Here is a 15,341-nt window from a genome sequence, read left to right as displayed (position 1 = left end):
CTGTCTGTCTGGAATGAGATTACTTGTTTTGTCTGCCCTGTCGGTCCTGTGGGGAACGGTCATGATATTTTGGAGTGTATTTTTCTTGAATCATCTCTTATTACTTATATATTTGTTCTAATTATATGTAACATTTGAGTGTATCCTTATGGGCCGAGCTTGTCTCGATGAGATTATGGTGATCTTCAACTATACACTGATGTATCTCTTGATCTACACTATCCTATTTGTTCAATTCTTGTTTGCTTATTTTGATGTTAATTGTAATTTAGAATTTATGTACCATTTTGATCCTTTTATGCTGATATTGTGTGCCAAGCCGTAAAACTTAAAAACTAACAAATATAAAGAAGTTGTTCTTGTATTTTCGCTTTACCCCATCTTATGTTTGTCTCTCTCACAGTCTGGGTGGGGTTCCTGACCTCCCATAGTGGGCAGGGAGGTACATACTGTGTCTTCTATCCCCCTATATATGGTTTCCAACTTGCTTTCTGTCTGTCTTGGAATGAGATTACTTGGTTTTGTCCTGGCCCTGACCGGATACCCTGGCTGGGAGGGAAACGGTCAAATGTTAGTTTTGAGAGATGATCATCTTTTTTCTTGTAAAGCATCTCTCTGTTATGTACTGTATTGTGTTTTGTTTATGTATTATATGATTTGTAAACATTTGAGTGTATTCCTCTTAGTGGGGACCTGTGCTTGTGTCTGGATGAGAATTTAGGTGATTTCAAACTAAGTACACTGATAGTATGCTCATGGAATCTACACCTGTTGCCTATTTGAACCAATTTTCCTTTGTCTGCCTTATTCTTGGATGTTTTAATTGTAAATCTAGAACTTTTTACTATCCCATTTCTTCCTTTTTACTGACCTTAATGTGTTGCAAGCGCCGTAAAACCCTCAAAGACAAACAAGAATACTAGGTGGGACCTCCTGACCTCCCACGTTCACTTTTTCCATGTCTTCTATCCCCCTATATTATGCGTTTTCTCTTTCCATGTTGTTATCTATCTTTGTTTTAGTTGGTTGGAGCCTCCTGACCTACCATAGTGGGCCGAGAGGTCGCTTTTGCGTTGTCTTCTATCCTATTTCTGTTTTTTCCCTCCATGTTGCTATCTGTTTTCTGTTTGTTTGTCTGTTTTTATAAATGTAGATTGCTCTTTGGTTTGTTTGTTTTTTCCTGTTCCTGGATCCATAACTGAGAGGAAAATATTTAGGCCTTTTTTTTTGAGAGGTGATTTTTTTCCTTGTTAATCTCTCTCTCTCTCTCTCTCTCTCTCTCTCTCTCTCTCTCTCTCTCTCTCTCTCTCTCTCTCTCTTTCTCTCTCTCTCTCTCTCTCTCTCTCTCTCTCTCTCTCTCTCTCCCGCCTGTGCTTTTTGAATATATTTTACTTTGTAAGCAGTTGAGTGTATCCTTCATAACGGGATCTTTTGCTTGTGCCTGGATGGGACTTTCAAGGAACAATATCAAAATAGGCACATTGATAGAATGGTTTTGGAATCCTCTGTTCCCGATTTGAACTACGTCCCCGTTGCATTACTTTATGTTTGGTGATTTTTTTAAACTTCAGATTTCTGGGTGGGGTTCCTGACCTCCCCCATAGTGGGCATGGAGGTACTTGTGTCTGTGTCTTCTATCCCCCTGTATCTATTTTCCAATTAATTGCTTTCTGTCTTTCTCTTGGAATGAGATTACTTGGTTTTGTCCTGACCCTGGCTGAGATGGAAACAGTCAAAATTATAGTTAGTTTTGGGATATGATTTTTTCCCATGTAAATCATCTCTCTATTTTGCATTGTATTGTTTTGTTTACATATTATTTATGATTTGTAAACATTTGAGTGTGTTCCTGTTCGTGGGGATCTGTGTTTGTGTCTGGATGAGACTTTTAGGAGATCTCAAACTAAGTACTTTGATAGTGTGCTCTTGGCATATACATGTTTCCTATTTGAACCAATTCCCCTTTGTCTTATCTTCTCTCGAGTGCTTTAACTGTAATTCTAGAACTCTTTACGATCCCACTTTCTTCCTTTTTACTGGCGCTGATATGACCTTAGTGTTGTGCAAGCGCCGTAAAACCCTTGACAACAAAAAAACAAAACAAACTTCAGATTTAGAACTTTCCCGCAACCTCCTTCTGTTTCACTGGCGCTGAAATGATCTATAAGTGTCGCTAGCGCCGTGAATCCATAAAAACAAACAAAGCATATTTGTTCTAGATCGAAATTACTCTGGGTTTTTGTTTCCCTGTCCTGGCCAGGATGCTTATCTTGTAGGGAATTAAAACAATCTTTTTTAAAAATTAAGCTTTATATAACTTAATTTCCACTAAAAGTGCTCACAGCGCTTTACAAGGGCTCCCTGGTCAACAGCAACATTTAACATGTAGGACGGGACATGACATGTTAGCCGATATTACAATTTTTGGAACAAAGACAACGCTGTTAATGGCCAGGTACTCATTTTACACATGCGTACGGTGAGAGAATGTAAGTAAAGAGCCCTTTTCCAAGGACACAACTATGCGCCGAGCGCGAGGCTCGAACCCAGGACCCTCCGATCCGAAAGCGAGTGGTCATACCACTAGACCACATCGCCGCAATCAAGCGAATATAAAATAGGTATCCAGGTCTATGAACCATGTTCACCACAAGTAAGTCTAGCCACTCTTCAAACGTTTTGTTTGCTTTTGCAGCAGCTGGTGTTAGACATCGTGTATCTTTTTTTACGAAACCCGCCGAAAACCGGCAAAGTTATGGGAAGTAGGCAGTAATAGTGAGGAGTGAACCTGGGACTCATGGAAGTGAACACCATTGGTAAGGGAACTGGGACTAGGTTTCGGCGATGTTCGTGAAAAAGGAATTACTGCTCGCTTGCCTGGTTGACAGAGGAAAAAAATTCCAAAACAAGAGGCCAGATTTATGGAAAAATATCGTTTTTTTCCGAACCTGTATATGTATAATTATTATATATCATGTCATATTATTTTCATTAAAGAAAATAATATGTTTTATCAAGACATTGGACCCGTATTTGAAGAAATGTAAATATCTTTGGCATCACCACACATGAAGGAACGAATCTTTTCCCTGTGAGGTTTCGTCGTTTTCCCAAATAAATAACTTTTGGAATGATCCGGACTGAACTTTCCAAGCACGGGGTCACGTCCACAGGTCAAGGCCATTTCCCTGAAGAGACTGGGAGAGTTACAGCAGCAAAGACCCAGGTACTGAATTCCGAGCTTGAGGGCATCTTGTGTAAATTGTTGGATTTCTTCTCGGTGACAAATGGCTGTTGTCATGTTTGATGGGTACAAGGGTTTGCCTGAAAATGATATAAGGATTTAAGAATATAAACGTGATCTTTTATAACTATGCAAAGTACTTTCTGCCAGATATAACAGACCCAGCTAAACAATCACTGCTTGGTGGACAGGTGGGGGGGGGGGTCAGAAAAAAATGTTATCTTCACTTTGCGATAGACTGGTATCCTATCAAAAGGGTAGAAAGCAATCTAGCGGAGAGAGTACTTAGGATAAGACCTGCTATTGTCCGTTTTGCGTTATAGAAATCGGGATAAACCCCGCCTTTATTAGCCTCATGACTCTGAAGGGCTAAAGATAGAAGGAATCCATTGAGACCCCAATCAAGAATATATAGAAAATATAAAGATTTCGGGCCAAAAAAGAAATATCCAGGTGTAGTTAGTGGAGATGCAGCCGACCAGACTTTCCATACTGTTATACTCTGAAAAACATAATATTTTTAAAATTTTTCTCCAGAAAATTCGTCTTATCAATAAAAAGACCTTAATGAAAACCTTGTCAAAAACAAACTCTAAATTCTGAAACTTCCTTGCAGTTGAAATTTTGATTTAAAGTTACAATGAACAAACATATAGTCTATGAACAATCTAGATTTCGCACATTGATGACTTGTAACACCCATTGTGTTCAATCAAATAGTATAATACTATCTATTGTCCACACCAGAATAGAAATAGCAAGAAAACGTTTTGGACGACTAAAATCTATCCTTACTTCGGACAATTTGCAAATGTCAACAAGGACCAACGGCTCATAAATTTTGACTTTAAATTAAGACGTGAAAAGGCGAATAGCTATCTACATTTGATATGTGGATTTTTCTACGTATGGGTAGAACAAGCTGGAAACAGCAAAAGACCAATGTGCCATTCTGCAATATTCTCCAGCTGCCGCCAGAATTATTGAAAATAATAAAGACCAAAAAATTAAAACACTTTGGACACTTTAACCCTCTCCTTACCAACTATAGGAAAATCGTCACATTCGTTACGATCCAACCAACATTTTTCTTTTTCAAATTTAACTTGCCCATCATAAAATTTAAATAAAATGAACAATGTGTTGTAGAGCATATTTTGCTACAGAAATTATGTATCGCAAGAACTTACTGCCATTGTGTTTAAGTGATAAAAATTCTATTTTTGTGTTGGTTGGGTGTGAAGTTTTGAGGAATATCCTGAAAATTGCTGGTAAGGAGAGGGTTAAACAGCATATCACCATCAGTAAAACCATCGTCGAAGGAACAGTAGAGGGCAAGAGGCCAAGAGGTCGTTCCCCCCAGGATCATGGCTAGACGACATAATAAAGAGCTGAACTAGGATGACAATTGAATAATGTAACAACAGACTGGTGGTACAGGACCTTTGAAGAATGGCGGCCCATTTTTTTGGAGCTTTTTTATAAAGCGCAAAATCCACTAAACGTGCTCAAAGCGCTTTACAAGGGGTCCCTGGCCAACAGCAACATTTAACATGTAGGACGGAACATGCCTTGTGATCAGATTGTATAAATATCAAAACATGATCAGATTTATAATATTTTTCTCCTCTGGGTACGCTTTTATGTTCGTCGGAGTAGTATTTCATCAGGGCGTCCGCCGCCATTGTTCCGATAGTTTAGAACCAGTTACGAAGTTACTATGCGTCATTACGAGGGAAGTGACGTCACGATTGTTTTACCTGATATGGGATCCCTTAGGGACTGAAAGGATTTCTGTTCCTCTGTCGTTCTTAGCGGGTTTGGTATGGCAGCCAGGGGACCCTGAAACGTAAAATTGCAACACAACCTTAGAACTATAATGATTTGTCATTAGCAGTTGTACTGGACAACAGATGGGAAAAGAAAGAGGGGAAGACCCAAAGAAACCTGGCGAAGGACCATGGTGAAAGAATTAAAGGAAGCAGGCCTGTCCTGGAATACAGCCACCGCAAAAGCAGCTGATCGCAAAAAAATGGATATGTCTGGTGGATGCCCTATGTACCTCAAGGGCAGAAGAGGATTAAGAAAAAAAAGTTATTTGTGCACTGCGTTTAGATAAAACGCTCACAACATCCGCCATCCGGATATAATGTACCAACATACAAAACTGTGTGTAACCCTGAAAGTTTAAAGTCTGTTTGATGGAATTTCGTGAGAACTAATCATCTAAAATCAAAAAAAAAAAAAAAGAGCTGAGTGATGTCAATTTTGTTCCACTATTAATCTAGCGGGTCACGGTTTTTGATGTAGCAATGTGCATACGCACCTTGAACAGAGCTCTTGCTCTCACCATTGGCATCAAGGTAGCAAGACCCCTGCCACAATTGAATTCAATAGTCTGATGTCACGTCGCCCAGCAACGGCGGCCATCGTGGTTCTAAACAAAGAAAATCGGTACTTTTTACTCTCCATGCTGGCTAGAACTTTTCATATGTCTTGTGATCAGAATGTGTAAAAGTCAAAACATGATCAGATTTATAATGGGGTTTTTTCCCCTCTGGATACGCTTTTATGCTCGTCGGAGAAATATTTCATAAGGACGTCCGCCATTATTGTTCCGATAGTTTAGAGCCAGTTACTAAGTTACCATGCGTCATTACGAGGGAAGTGACGTTACGACTGTTGAAGTGTATTGAGGCCAACAACATCAACTTTTTCAAGTACCCCCCCCCCCCCCAAAAAAAAAAATAAAAACAACTTCGCGATCCTCAAAGGAACTTTGTAAACAAACCTTGCAAACAGCTCTTGCTTTCACCAACAGTGGCATCATGGTAAGGGGGCCCCTGCCGCAATTGAGGCCCACAACATCGGCCCCCAGTTCCTCCAATCTCTTCAGGGCCTCCTCTATAGGGACGTCGTCTGTTGTACGGTCTTCCGTGTAGGGAACCAGTGTTATTACAGCCGGCATACCTGGTACCAAATAGATTGAACATTGAAAAAAAAACACTTGAGCTTTTATATAGCGCAATATCCACTAAACGTGCTCAAAGCGCTTTACAAGGGGTCCCTGGCCAACAGCAATACATAACATGTAGGATGAGACATGACGCCAGTCAGGCGATATTACAAATTTTTGGGACAGAGACAACGCTGGCAACGGCCAGGTACTCATTTTACACCTGAATACGGTGAGAGAATGTGAGTAAAGAGCCTTCTCCGAGGACTCAACTATGCGCCGAGCGAGGCTCGAACCCAGGACCTTTCGATCCGAAAGCGAGTGTCATACCACTAGACCACATAGCCGCACAGAGTGGCTTGCCCAAGGACGCAACACGGAACAAGGTTTTCGCAATAATTGTTTTAAATCTGTTCACTGACAAAATTCAACATTGATGGAATTAGCTATAAGATGAGATGCGACGCATCTGAGCTACGGGAATCATCACGGTGAAAATGGTGATGATGACGATGATGGCAATGATGAAGATGGAGATAATAACGACAACGACGACTGCGAGGGTCATGATGGTGGTGGTGGTGGTGGTGATGATGATGATGATGATGATGATGATAATGATTACGTTGTTGATGACGACGAGGGATAATGATGATGACAACGACGGTGATGGTGACGATTATGATGAGGATGATAATGATGATCCAGATTATGATGATGATGATGATGATGTCTCGTTCTTGTTACGTGTTACTGTCGTTCAAGGATCCTTTGTAAAAGCGCTTTGAGCACATGTGGTGGATATTGCGCTATATACAAGCTCATTCAAATGATGATGACGACGACGAGGACAACGACCACAATGATGCTGATACAACCATACCATTTCCATATTTCTTGATGGCCTCCAAAGCTAGTTTGGCTTCCTGGAAATCGTTGAATGTTTCTCCTATCATGTAGTCAGCCCCGCCCTCCACCGCCCATCCCACTTGTTCCTGGTCATCGGCATAATGGGAAAACAAATGGAATATTTTTATTATCAGTTCAGAAGATAATTTTGAAACATTGTCGTCAATGGAACTCGGTGATGGTTCCCGTTTACGTGCATATTTTACTAGTCAAAGTGATATAGATAGTATGCACTTGTCTAAGAAGTTCACAACATTGCCATCCGGAAGTAAAACTGGCCAACACACAAAACTGTGTGTAACCTTGAAGGTTTATAGTCTGGTTAATACAGTTTAGTGAGAAGTACTCATGACTGCGGGTGGCAAAAAACAATAACAAAGACATGAGTGACGTCATCTTCGAACTATCTATTCGAGCCTCGCTCGGCGCATAGTTGAGTCCTTGGAGAACAGTGTGGCTATGTGGTCTAGTGGTATGACACTCGCTTTCGGATCGGAAGGTCCTGGGTTCGAGCCTCGCGCTCGGCGCATAGTTGAGTCCTTGGAAAAGGCTCTTTACTCACATTTTCTCACCGTACTCAGGTGTAAAATGAGTACCTGGTCGTTAACATCGTTGTCTTTGTCCGAAAAATGGTAATATCGCCTAACAGGCGTCATGTCTCGTCCTACATGTTAAATGTTGCTGTTGACCAGGGACCCCTTGTAAAGCGCTCTGAGCACATTTAGTGGATATTGCGCTATATAAAGCTCAATTAATTTTTTTTATTAAGCTATTAGAAGTAATAAACAAAAATGAATATGCGAATTGGTCTTGTAGTATGACACTCGTTTTCGAATCGGAAGGTCCTGGGTTCGAACCTCGCTCGGCGCATATTGTTGAGTCCTTGGAAAAGGGCGCTTTACTCACATTCTCTCACCATACTAAAATGAGTACCTGGCTTGGCTGTTAACAGCGTTGTCTCTGTGGGAGGAAAAAAATTGTAATATCGACGAGAAGGCGTCATGTCTCTTTCTACATGTTACGTGTTGCTGTTGGTCAGGGACCCTTTGTAAAGCGCTTTGAGCACGTTTAGCGGATATTGCGATATTTACAAGCTCAAGTTTTTAAAAAATATGACAGCTTCTAAAAAAGAACAGAACACCAAACACAAACGTTTCGGGCTCAAAACCCTTCTATGAAAAATCACTAAAAGTATAAAAACGTTACTAAAAATCAGATCAACGACAGAGAAATATTTGGTAGAGACTCTGTAGAAGAGATAAATAACAATGTGAAATTGAATGTACGCTTTAATTTAATTACGAAAACAGATGAAATGGACGTTTCGGGTTTCCCCTTTATCAACAAACAACAAAATCAATTAATTGCGCACCTTTTAGAAATCTCTATTGGTCTATTTTAATTCGGGCTTCCTTACAAAAGAGCATACTATTTCCTGCCCATCACTCTGCCGTGATAGGGAAGAAAGACGCATATCGGTATCTAGGTCAAATTGACATTTTCTGGGATTCACATACTTGAGAGAAAGGCACATTTTTCTATCTGGGTTTGGTAACTCAATCGTTATAAATAAAAAAGCTGTTTCATTTTGAAAATATGCGACTTGACCTAATTTGGTTTAAATTCGTTTCGAGGAATGACAGATCGAAGCATATTGAATGTGGATATGACAGAAGGTCGCATTTTGTAATATGCGTCTTTTTCTCTTATTCGTCCACCGAATGACATAATTTGTCTTTCACAAAAAGACGCATTTCGGATATGCGACTTTTTGCCAAGATACTCTCCAAAAATTACGATATATGCGTCCGTTTGTATTACGACTGGTGACGGTGAAAAAAACATATCATTGTTCTCCAATTTTCATCAAATAGTCAATCATCAAAGACGTACGAGGAACTTGCTGTTTTGGTGTGAATTCTTCATTTCCTCGGGTGAATTTTATCTTTTTCCTATTCAAGTGATCAAAGATTTTATGTATATAATCATATAAGTACTTGTCATATATTAGTGAGGATGTTTAATAATTATTTGCTATTGACGGTTTATCTGTGTTTGCGATATTTAACTTAAACAAATGTTGATTTACATGCTAATAGCACTACTGTTATTGTTATTACATGTACTATATTTATGATTATTATTATGATGACAATTATTAATATTAATGTTATTATTATAATCATCATCGTTATATCACTATGAAAGTAGAAGTTGTAGAACAAGTAGTAGTCGTATTAGTAGTAGCAGTTAAAGCATTTGTATGTACATTAGTAGTAGTAGTATTAGTAGTATTAGTAGTAGTAGTAGTAGTAGTAGTAGTAGTAGTAGTAGTAGTAGTAGTAGTAGTAGCAGTAGTAGTAGTAGTAGTCGGAGTAGTAGTAGTAGTAGTCGGAGTAGTAGTAGTAGTAGTAGTAGTAGTAGTAGTAGTAGTAGTAGTAGTAGTAGTAGTAGTAGTAGTAGTAGTAGTAGTATTAGTAGTAGTAGTAGTAGTGGTAGTAGTATTCAAGTGTATCAAATAGTCGCCCACCCCCATCCATTAATTTTCGGAATTTTCGCGAACCTCCCCTCCCTCCTTTTGATCTTATTAAACTTAAAATTCATTCTTAAATAGACAAAATACAGTCCCTGTAATTTGCTGTGGTTGAATTCTTCGGTCAAACCCCCTTCTTTGGTGAAAATGAACCCCCCCCCCCCCCATCTCCCCCGGCTTTCTACTAAAGTGCGCACCCCCACCTTTCCATTGAAATTTGACCAAACTGCGCAACCCCCTTGCTTTGGATTAGGACAGTGGGAAAAATAATAAAACCAATCGGGCCTGAAAACCAACCTTGGACTGTGTCGGACTCGGTACCTTCTGAATCAAAGTGAAAACCTTAACTACTGAGACAATAAGTCTCTAGCTATGCCCTCAATAACCTGTTTCAATATTCTTTTGGGAAAGGCAAGCAACTGTAACTCAATATCATATCATAACAACGTTACTTTATGATAAAGATTATTTTAATGAATAAGTCCACTCCCGTTCAATTTTTGAATATCCATATTTATATCTCTTTCATCAGATATGATCGAACCCTAAAAGAGCCACCGGTACCTCCACCTCAGCCAACCTAGATTAAATAAATCATGACAATCAGACTCCAGTGATTCAGATATTGACATTCCATTGAAACAGCTAACTCAGATCAACAGTGAAACCTCTATCAGGAGGAATTACATGATGTATGAGTGTCATAAAAGCAGAGAGGAAAAGATTTAAAGAAACCACGGACAACAAGAAAAACGGAGGAGACAAGCTAGATAGGTTTACTTCAACACCGATACGAAAATCTGCAGTAGAAGCACGTAAATTTGCTGTTGAGATTAAAGAAGCAGATGCAAACGATATGGATTTTGTGTTGAATTTACCATTGAGAAACAAAGTTTAGATAGTGACTCAGAATTTGAAATGTATTTGGAACTTCCTTCTAAATATATTATCGCCGAAACCACTACCCCTAGAATTCCATTTGCTGAAGAGGAAGAGTATTTGTCCGAAACTGCCACGCCGGCATCCTTTACCGGTTTAGGAAAAATATCTGAAGGACAGCATGTTCCAGGTATGTCATCGATTATAGAGACCATGATAGCAGAGTGAAACAATAACTACACCAGATCTAGAAATAGAGACAGTGTCTACTCACTCAAAAGAGAGAAATCACAAGACGCCGATACAAAAAGCAGTCTAGGAAATACACAAGCTTTTGCGAATGAGAGAAACGCATTCGGTCTTGGAAGGTTGTGCGCCGACCTGCTCCAAAAAAAGGCCGTGACAGATTCTCAGTTACCAGCGACGGGAGCTTAACAGATGTTTTGGGGAGAGGATTGGAAGGACCAGCGCAAATTTGTACGGACTTGGGTAAGTAAAACAGAATGCAGAGATCAGGGCGAAAGGCATTATTTCCAAGGAGAAAATTGCCTATTCATGTACATGCAAATATACAATGAAACAGGAAGATGGAGTCTTCCATCCCGTGTGCAAAAAGTTCTTCCTTACTACTCTCGGGTTCAAAGCTAATAATGGCAAACTGATAAGGAGCATTTTCAAGGATGTCGGTGTTAACGAAAACAATGCATAGAGGTACCCCTTGTTGACAATCGTGGACGTCATAGTCCCTGGCACAAGATTGACCACAGCATTATCCATGAACACATAGAGAAATATAAAACGGGCTTTTTTCATTATAGACGTGAACACGCGCCTTTCAGGAGATATTTACCATCTGATCTGATCATCAATGATATGCACGAAAACTTTTGCGCAGTCACTGGAAAATCCATATCAAAGAAACTACTATTCTGCATTTAAAGAACTTAACATCTCACAAGCCGTATCTACTTGTTCAAGAAGAATGTGAAAAATGTAAGTCCTTCTTGTTGCACAAACAACTATGCAACTGTGAAGAAAGGTGTGAACGGTGTGCCGAAAAATCATCCATCGGACACAATACAGAAATGCTAGAGAGAGGTATCAATGGGATGCAGACAAGAACGAAAACGCCAACACAGCCCATCCAGTGTTTGCCGTTGATCTGCAAAAAGTAATTTTGCTGCCGAGAATGAATCAGTTTAACAGAATCATGTTCACAAGCAGATTGGTCTTATTCAATGAGACATTTGCACCAGTGGGCTGCAAAAAAGGGAAAAGGACATTGCCGTGATATGGAATGAATCAATTTTAGGACGAAAAGATGAAGACCTTGCATTAGCTTCTTACCTAATATATAAGCGTGATGCCGAATCTGTGACACTGACTGGATAACTGTAGCGCCCAAAATATAAATTGTACCCTTTATACTATGTTACTTCATCTTGTAAATGATTAGACTACTACAAAAGCAAGCACCATCACAATCAACTATTTCGAGTCTGGTCATTCTTTTAAGGCAGCTGACTCCACCCATGCCGGAATCCAAAGAGTTCTGAGACAGAAAGACGGCAAAATCTTTGATCTCAATGAATTTGAAGAATGTGTCGTAGAAGCAGGCTGCCAGACAATGCCGTTGAGGTTTAATGACTTTGCCAACTGGGATTCTGGAGTCAGTAGTTATCTGTTGAGCAAAGCTGACAATCGTCCCTACCTAGCTAAGATTGTTTGTGCTGAATTCAGGCGAGTGTCACCAAAGACACTCTTCTTCAAAATAGCTTTGAAGAAGATACCTTCAACGAATGTGACATTCTGAAACGCGGATTTGTTTGTACGCCAAAGTTTCGTACAAAACCCAGGGGTGTAGGATTTACAAGAAGGATGAGATCGTGAAACAACTTGTGGGTTTGACACCCCACCCCAAATAGAGGAAAGTACTGGATAGACCTACCAACCAGCTCCACGAGTAAAATTCTTTGCAAATCCTACAAGTGAATGTCCCTTCATCATTCACTGACTAGTTGGAAACGTTGCTCTTCCAAACAATGTGTACGAGCACGCAACGTTTACACCTAAGTAATGATTCAATTCATTATCTAAATAGAAGAGATGGAATGTATAATATGTATGTGATAATATTAGCGATGATTACAAAAGCAAACTCCATGTTAGTGAACTGTAACGAAAGAGGAAGAGAAAGAGAGTTAGTACTAGTTATACAAATAATGCTAGTCAAATCACTGCAAATGAAAATATTATGAAAATTTACATGACTGGTGCGATTGTTCTGAAATAATAAAGCATGTTCAGCTTGATATCCTATATGTTTTTGATTGGTTTCTTCTGATTATTCTTGGGACCTGTGATTATGATGTTGTTGCTTATTATAGCTTAACATTGGGCGATATGCGTCCTCACATGAAACTGTATATCAATATGCACATTACCGCTAAATTAGCCCATGTCTATGACAAACAGACGCAAAAACAATATGCGTCCGTTTGTCACACACTGGATACACATCCGAAAGTGCGATGGACGCATAATATTTTTGCGTCTATCTGTCAAGGACATGTGTCAATCAATTTTCAATCATGGATTTGGCAAAAGGTCTTTTGGTGAATTACACAGTTAATACAAATATTTTAGTTTTCAAGTTCCATGAATAAAATAACAAAAAAATTTTTCTTTAATTACCTACTAATTCTTTTAGATTCGAGGCAATAGTTACAATGTTATTAAGTAAAACAGTTTTTTGCGTCCTGAAAAAGTAGGTTTTCCCGTTATGCGTCTTTTTCTCATATCACGGCAGCACTGTTTTGTTTATTCATCGTAACTACGCCACTACCACATTATCTCTTTCATCTGTAGTGTTTCATTCATCCTGTTTTGTTGATAAAGGGGAAACCCGAATCTTTGAATTAATTAGTAAAACATTTTGGAATTGAATTTGAAAACAAATAAACAAAAACAAAATCAAGAACAAAAACAACAACAACAACAACAACAACAACAACAACAACAACAACAACAACAACAACAACAACAACAACAACAACAACAACAAAACAGAGCAAATCGAAAAAGCCGTGTGGGTACAACTGACTTCGTCTTAATCTGGAATGAAGTGGATGGCAAAAAGTGCGAGGCCAGTTTGAGGGAATACTCAAAGGGAACGAACTCCTGATTTTTAAAAATAAATCTTAAAAGTATTAACTTGGTTGTTTCCCTTACTATTCCTACCTGTATTTAATTTATTACAAGATTTCATCAATCTACACCCTTACCAATAATGGGAGCGATCTATATTCATGTTTTCGTCAAACCAAGTCATCAATCACATGATTTGTTGCTGTCCAACGATTGGATATTTCTTCAGAAATGTAAACACGCTGCTTTGTTTATGAAAGTTGTAATCATACCCATGTGTCAAGCTGAACCAAATGAGCAATCCGGATTTAGATATTTCAAAAACTGTGAACACTTCTCACTATGTGGGTCATTTGAGCACATGTTTCAATGTGACCAATGACCTCGAGCACATGGAAATGTAATATAGATGATGGCCATTGCTAAGCAGATATAAATGAAAGATAGGTGAATAAACGAACAGATAAAAGGAAGCAATTATACATCAGTTTATGAATGGGCACATAATAGAAGTTATCTCCGATCTCAGACCTATTATCAGATAACACCAATTCATATTGAAAAGGATTTCTCGACGTCTTTATATCCACGGCGCGTGGATGTTGGTTTATTCTTTTTTTCTGGTTTTTAAAAGGGACTGGAGCAAACGCCCGCTACCCTTTGTACAGAACGCTGATCAATCACACCCAGAGACATACAAAAACAAATTATTATGTCAACAGACAGGCTCTATCATGGAACCTCCATGGAAGAACGAACTGTGAACGACCTAGAAATGAGGGAGTGAAGTAATGAACGAGTTTAAGAAAGAAGGCAACCCTGGACAAGAACTGAGAAGATGCTTAAGAGCGCGACAGGACGATTTGGAGATGACATAATAGAAGGAAACAAGATTGACGTCATTCAGCTCTTTGCTATTGTTTTTAAGACATCAATTTTAATGATTAGTTCTCACTTTAAACAAACAATTTAAAAATTTGAGCTTTATATAGCGCAATATCCACTAAATGTGCTCAAATCGCTTTACAAAGGGTCCCCGGTCAACAGCAACATTTAACATGTAGGACGGGACATGCCGCCTGTTAGGCGATATTACAATTTTTTGGACAAAGACAACGCTATTAACGGTCAGGTACTCATTTTACACCTGAGTACGGTGAGTGAATGTGAGTAACGAGCCTTTTCCAAGGCTCGAACCCAGGACCTTCCGATCCAAAAGCGATTGTCATACCACAAGACCACATAGCCGCATAGTTCTCACTTAAATCTATCACTATCAATCAGACAGTTTTGTGTGTTGGTCCATTATGGTAGGCTAGCGGAAGTAGTGAGTATTTTACCTAAACGCATAGCATCAATATGCATTGCTTCAGCCCAACTACAACTGACTGTTTCTCACCTTAAACATCTCAGCGACTTTCCCTGCAATATCCGGGTCATCGGGTTCAAACACGGTGGTGTTACTGAGACCGCCGGCCATTAGTTTACCGTACTTATCTGCCACATCTCTCGCCATCTTCAGGGCCTTTAGGTTGACGCTCTTGCAATCTTCCTCTCTGTCAATCGATCGCAATTTCTCTCTGTGACCAAAATACTGAAAAAGGAGTAGATAAAAAATTTTAAAGAGCGGCAATTAACAAATTAATGGTGGTGGAATTTAAGTAAAAGCGAAT

General features: G+C 39.2%; 1 protein-coding gene across 3 annotated transcripts in view; it reads right to left on the bottom strand.

Moving 5' to 3' along the window:
• Positions 1-2,918: 2,918 nt before the first annotated feature.
• The window catches only part of LOC144975343 (betaine--homocysteine S-methyltransferase 1-like), a 24,937-nt gene continuing 12,514 nt past the window's right edge, over positions 2,919-15,341 (bottom strand). For all 3 annotated transcript variants that reach the window (XM_078919335.1, XM_078919334.1, XM_078919333.1), the window contains exons 3-7: positions 15,068-15,262; positions 7,084-7,195; positions 6,036-6,214; positions 5,005-5,086; positions 2,919-3,324 (exon numbers count right to left, since the gene is read on the bottom strand). In XM_078919335.1, coding sequence (XP_078775461.1) covers positions 3,014-3,324; positions 5,005-5,086; positions 6,036-6,214; positions 7,084-7,195; positions 15,068-15,262 — 879 coding nt within the window. In that variant the 3' untranslated portion in view covers positions 2,919-3,013. The remainder of the gene's footprint in view (positions 3,325-5,004; positions 5,087-6,035; positions 6,215-7,083; positions 7,196-15,067; positions 15,263-15,341) is intronic.

The sequence above is a fragment of the Berghia stephanieae genome, chromosome 6 (genome assembly GCF_034508935.2).
Source record: "Berghia stephanieae isolate SIO BIC M18660-M18661 chromosome 6, UCSD_Bste_1.3, whole genome shotgun sequence".
In the NCBI taxonomy this organism is placed as follows: Eukaryota; Metazoa; Mollusca; class Gastropoda; order Nudibranchia; family Aeolidiidae; genus Berghia; species Berghia stephanieae.
Note: the sequence above shows the minus strand (reverse complement) of the source record. Positions and strands in the feature narration are given on the sequence as shown.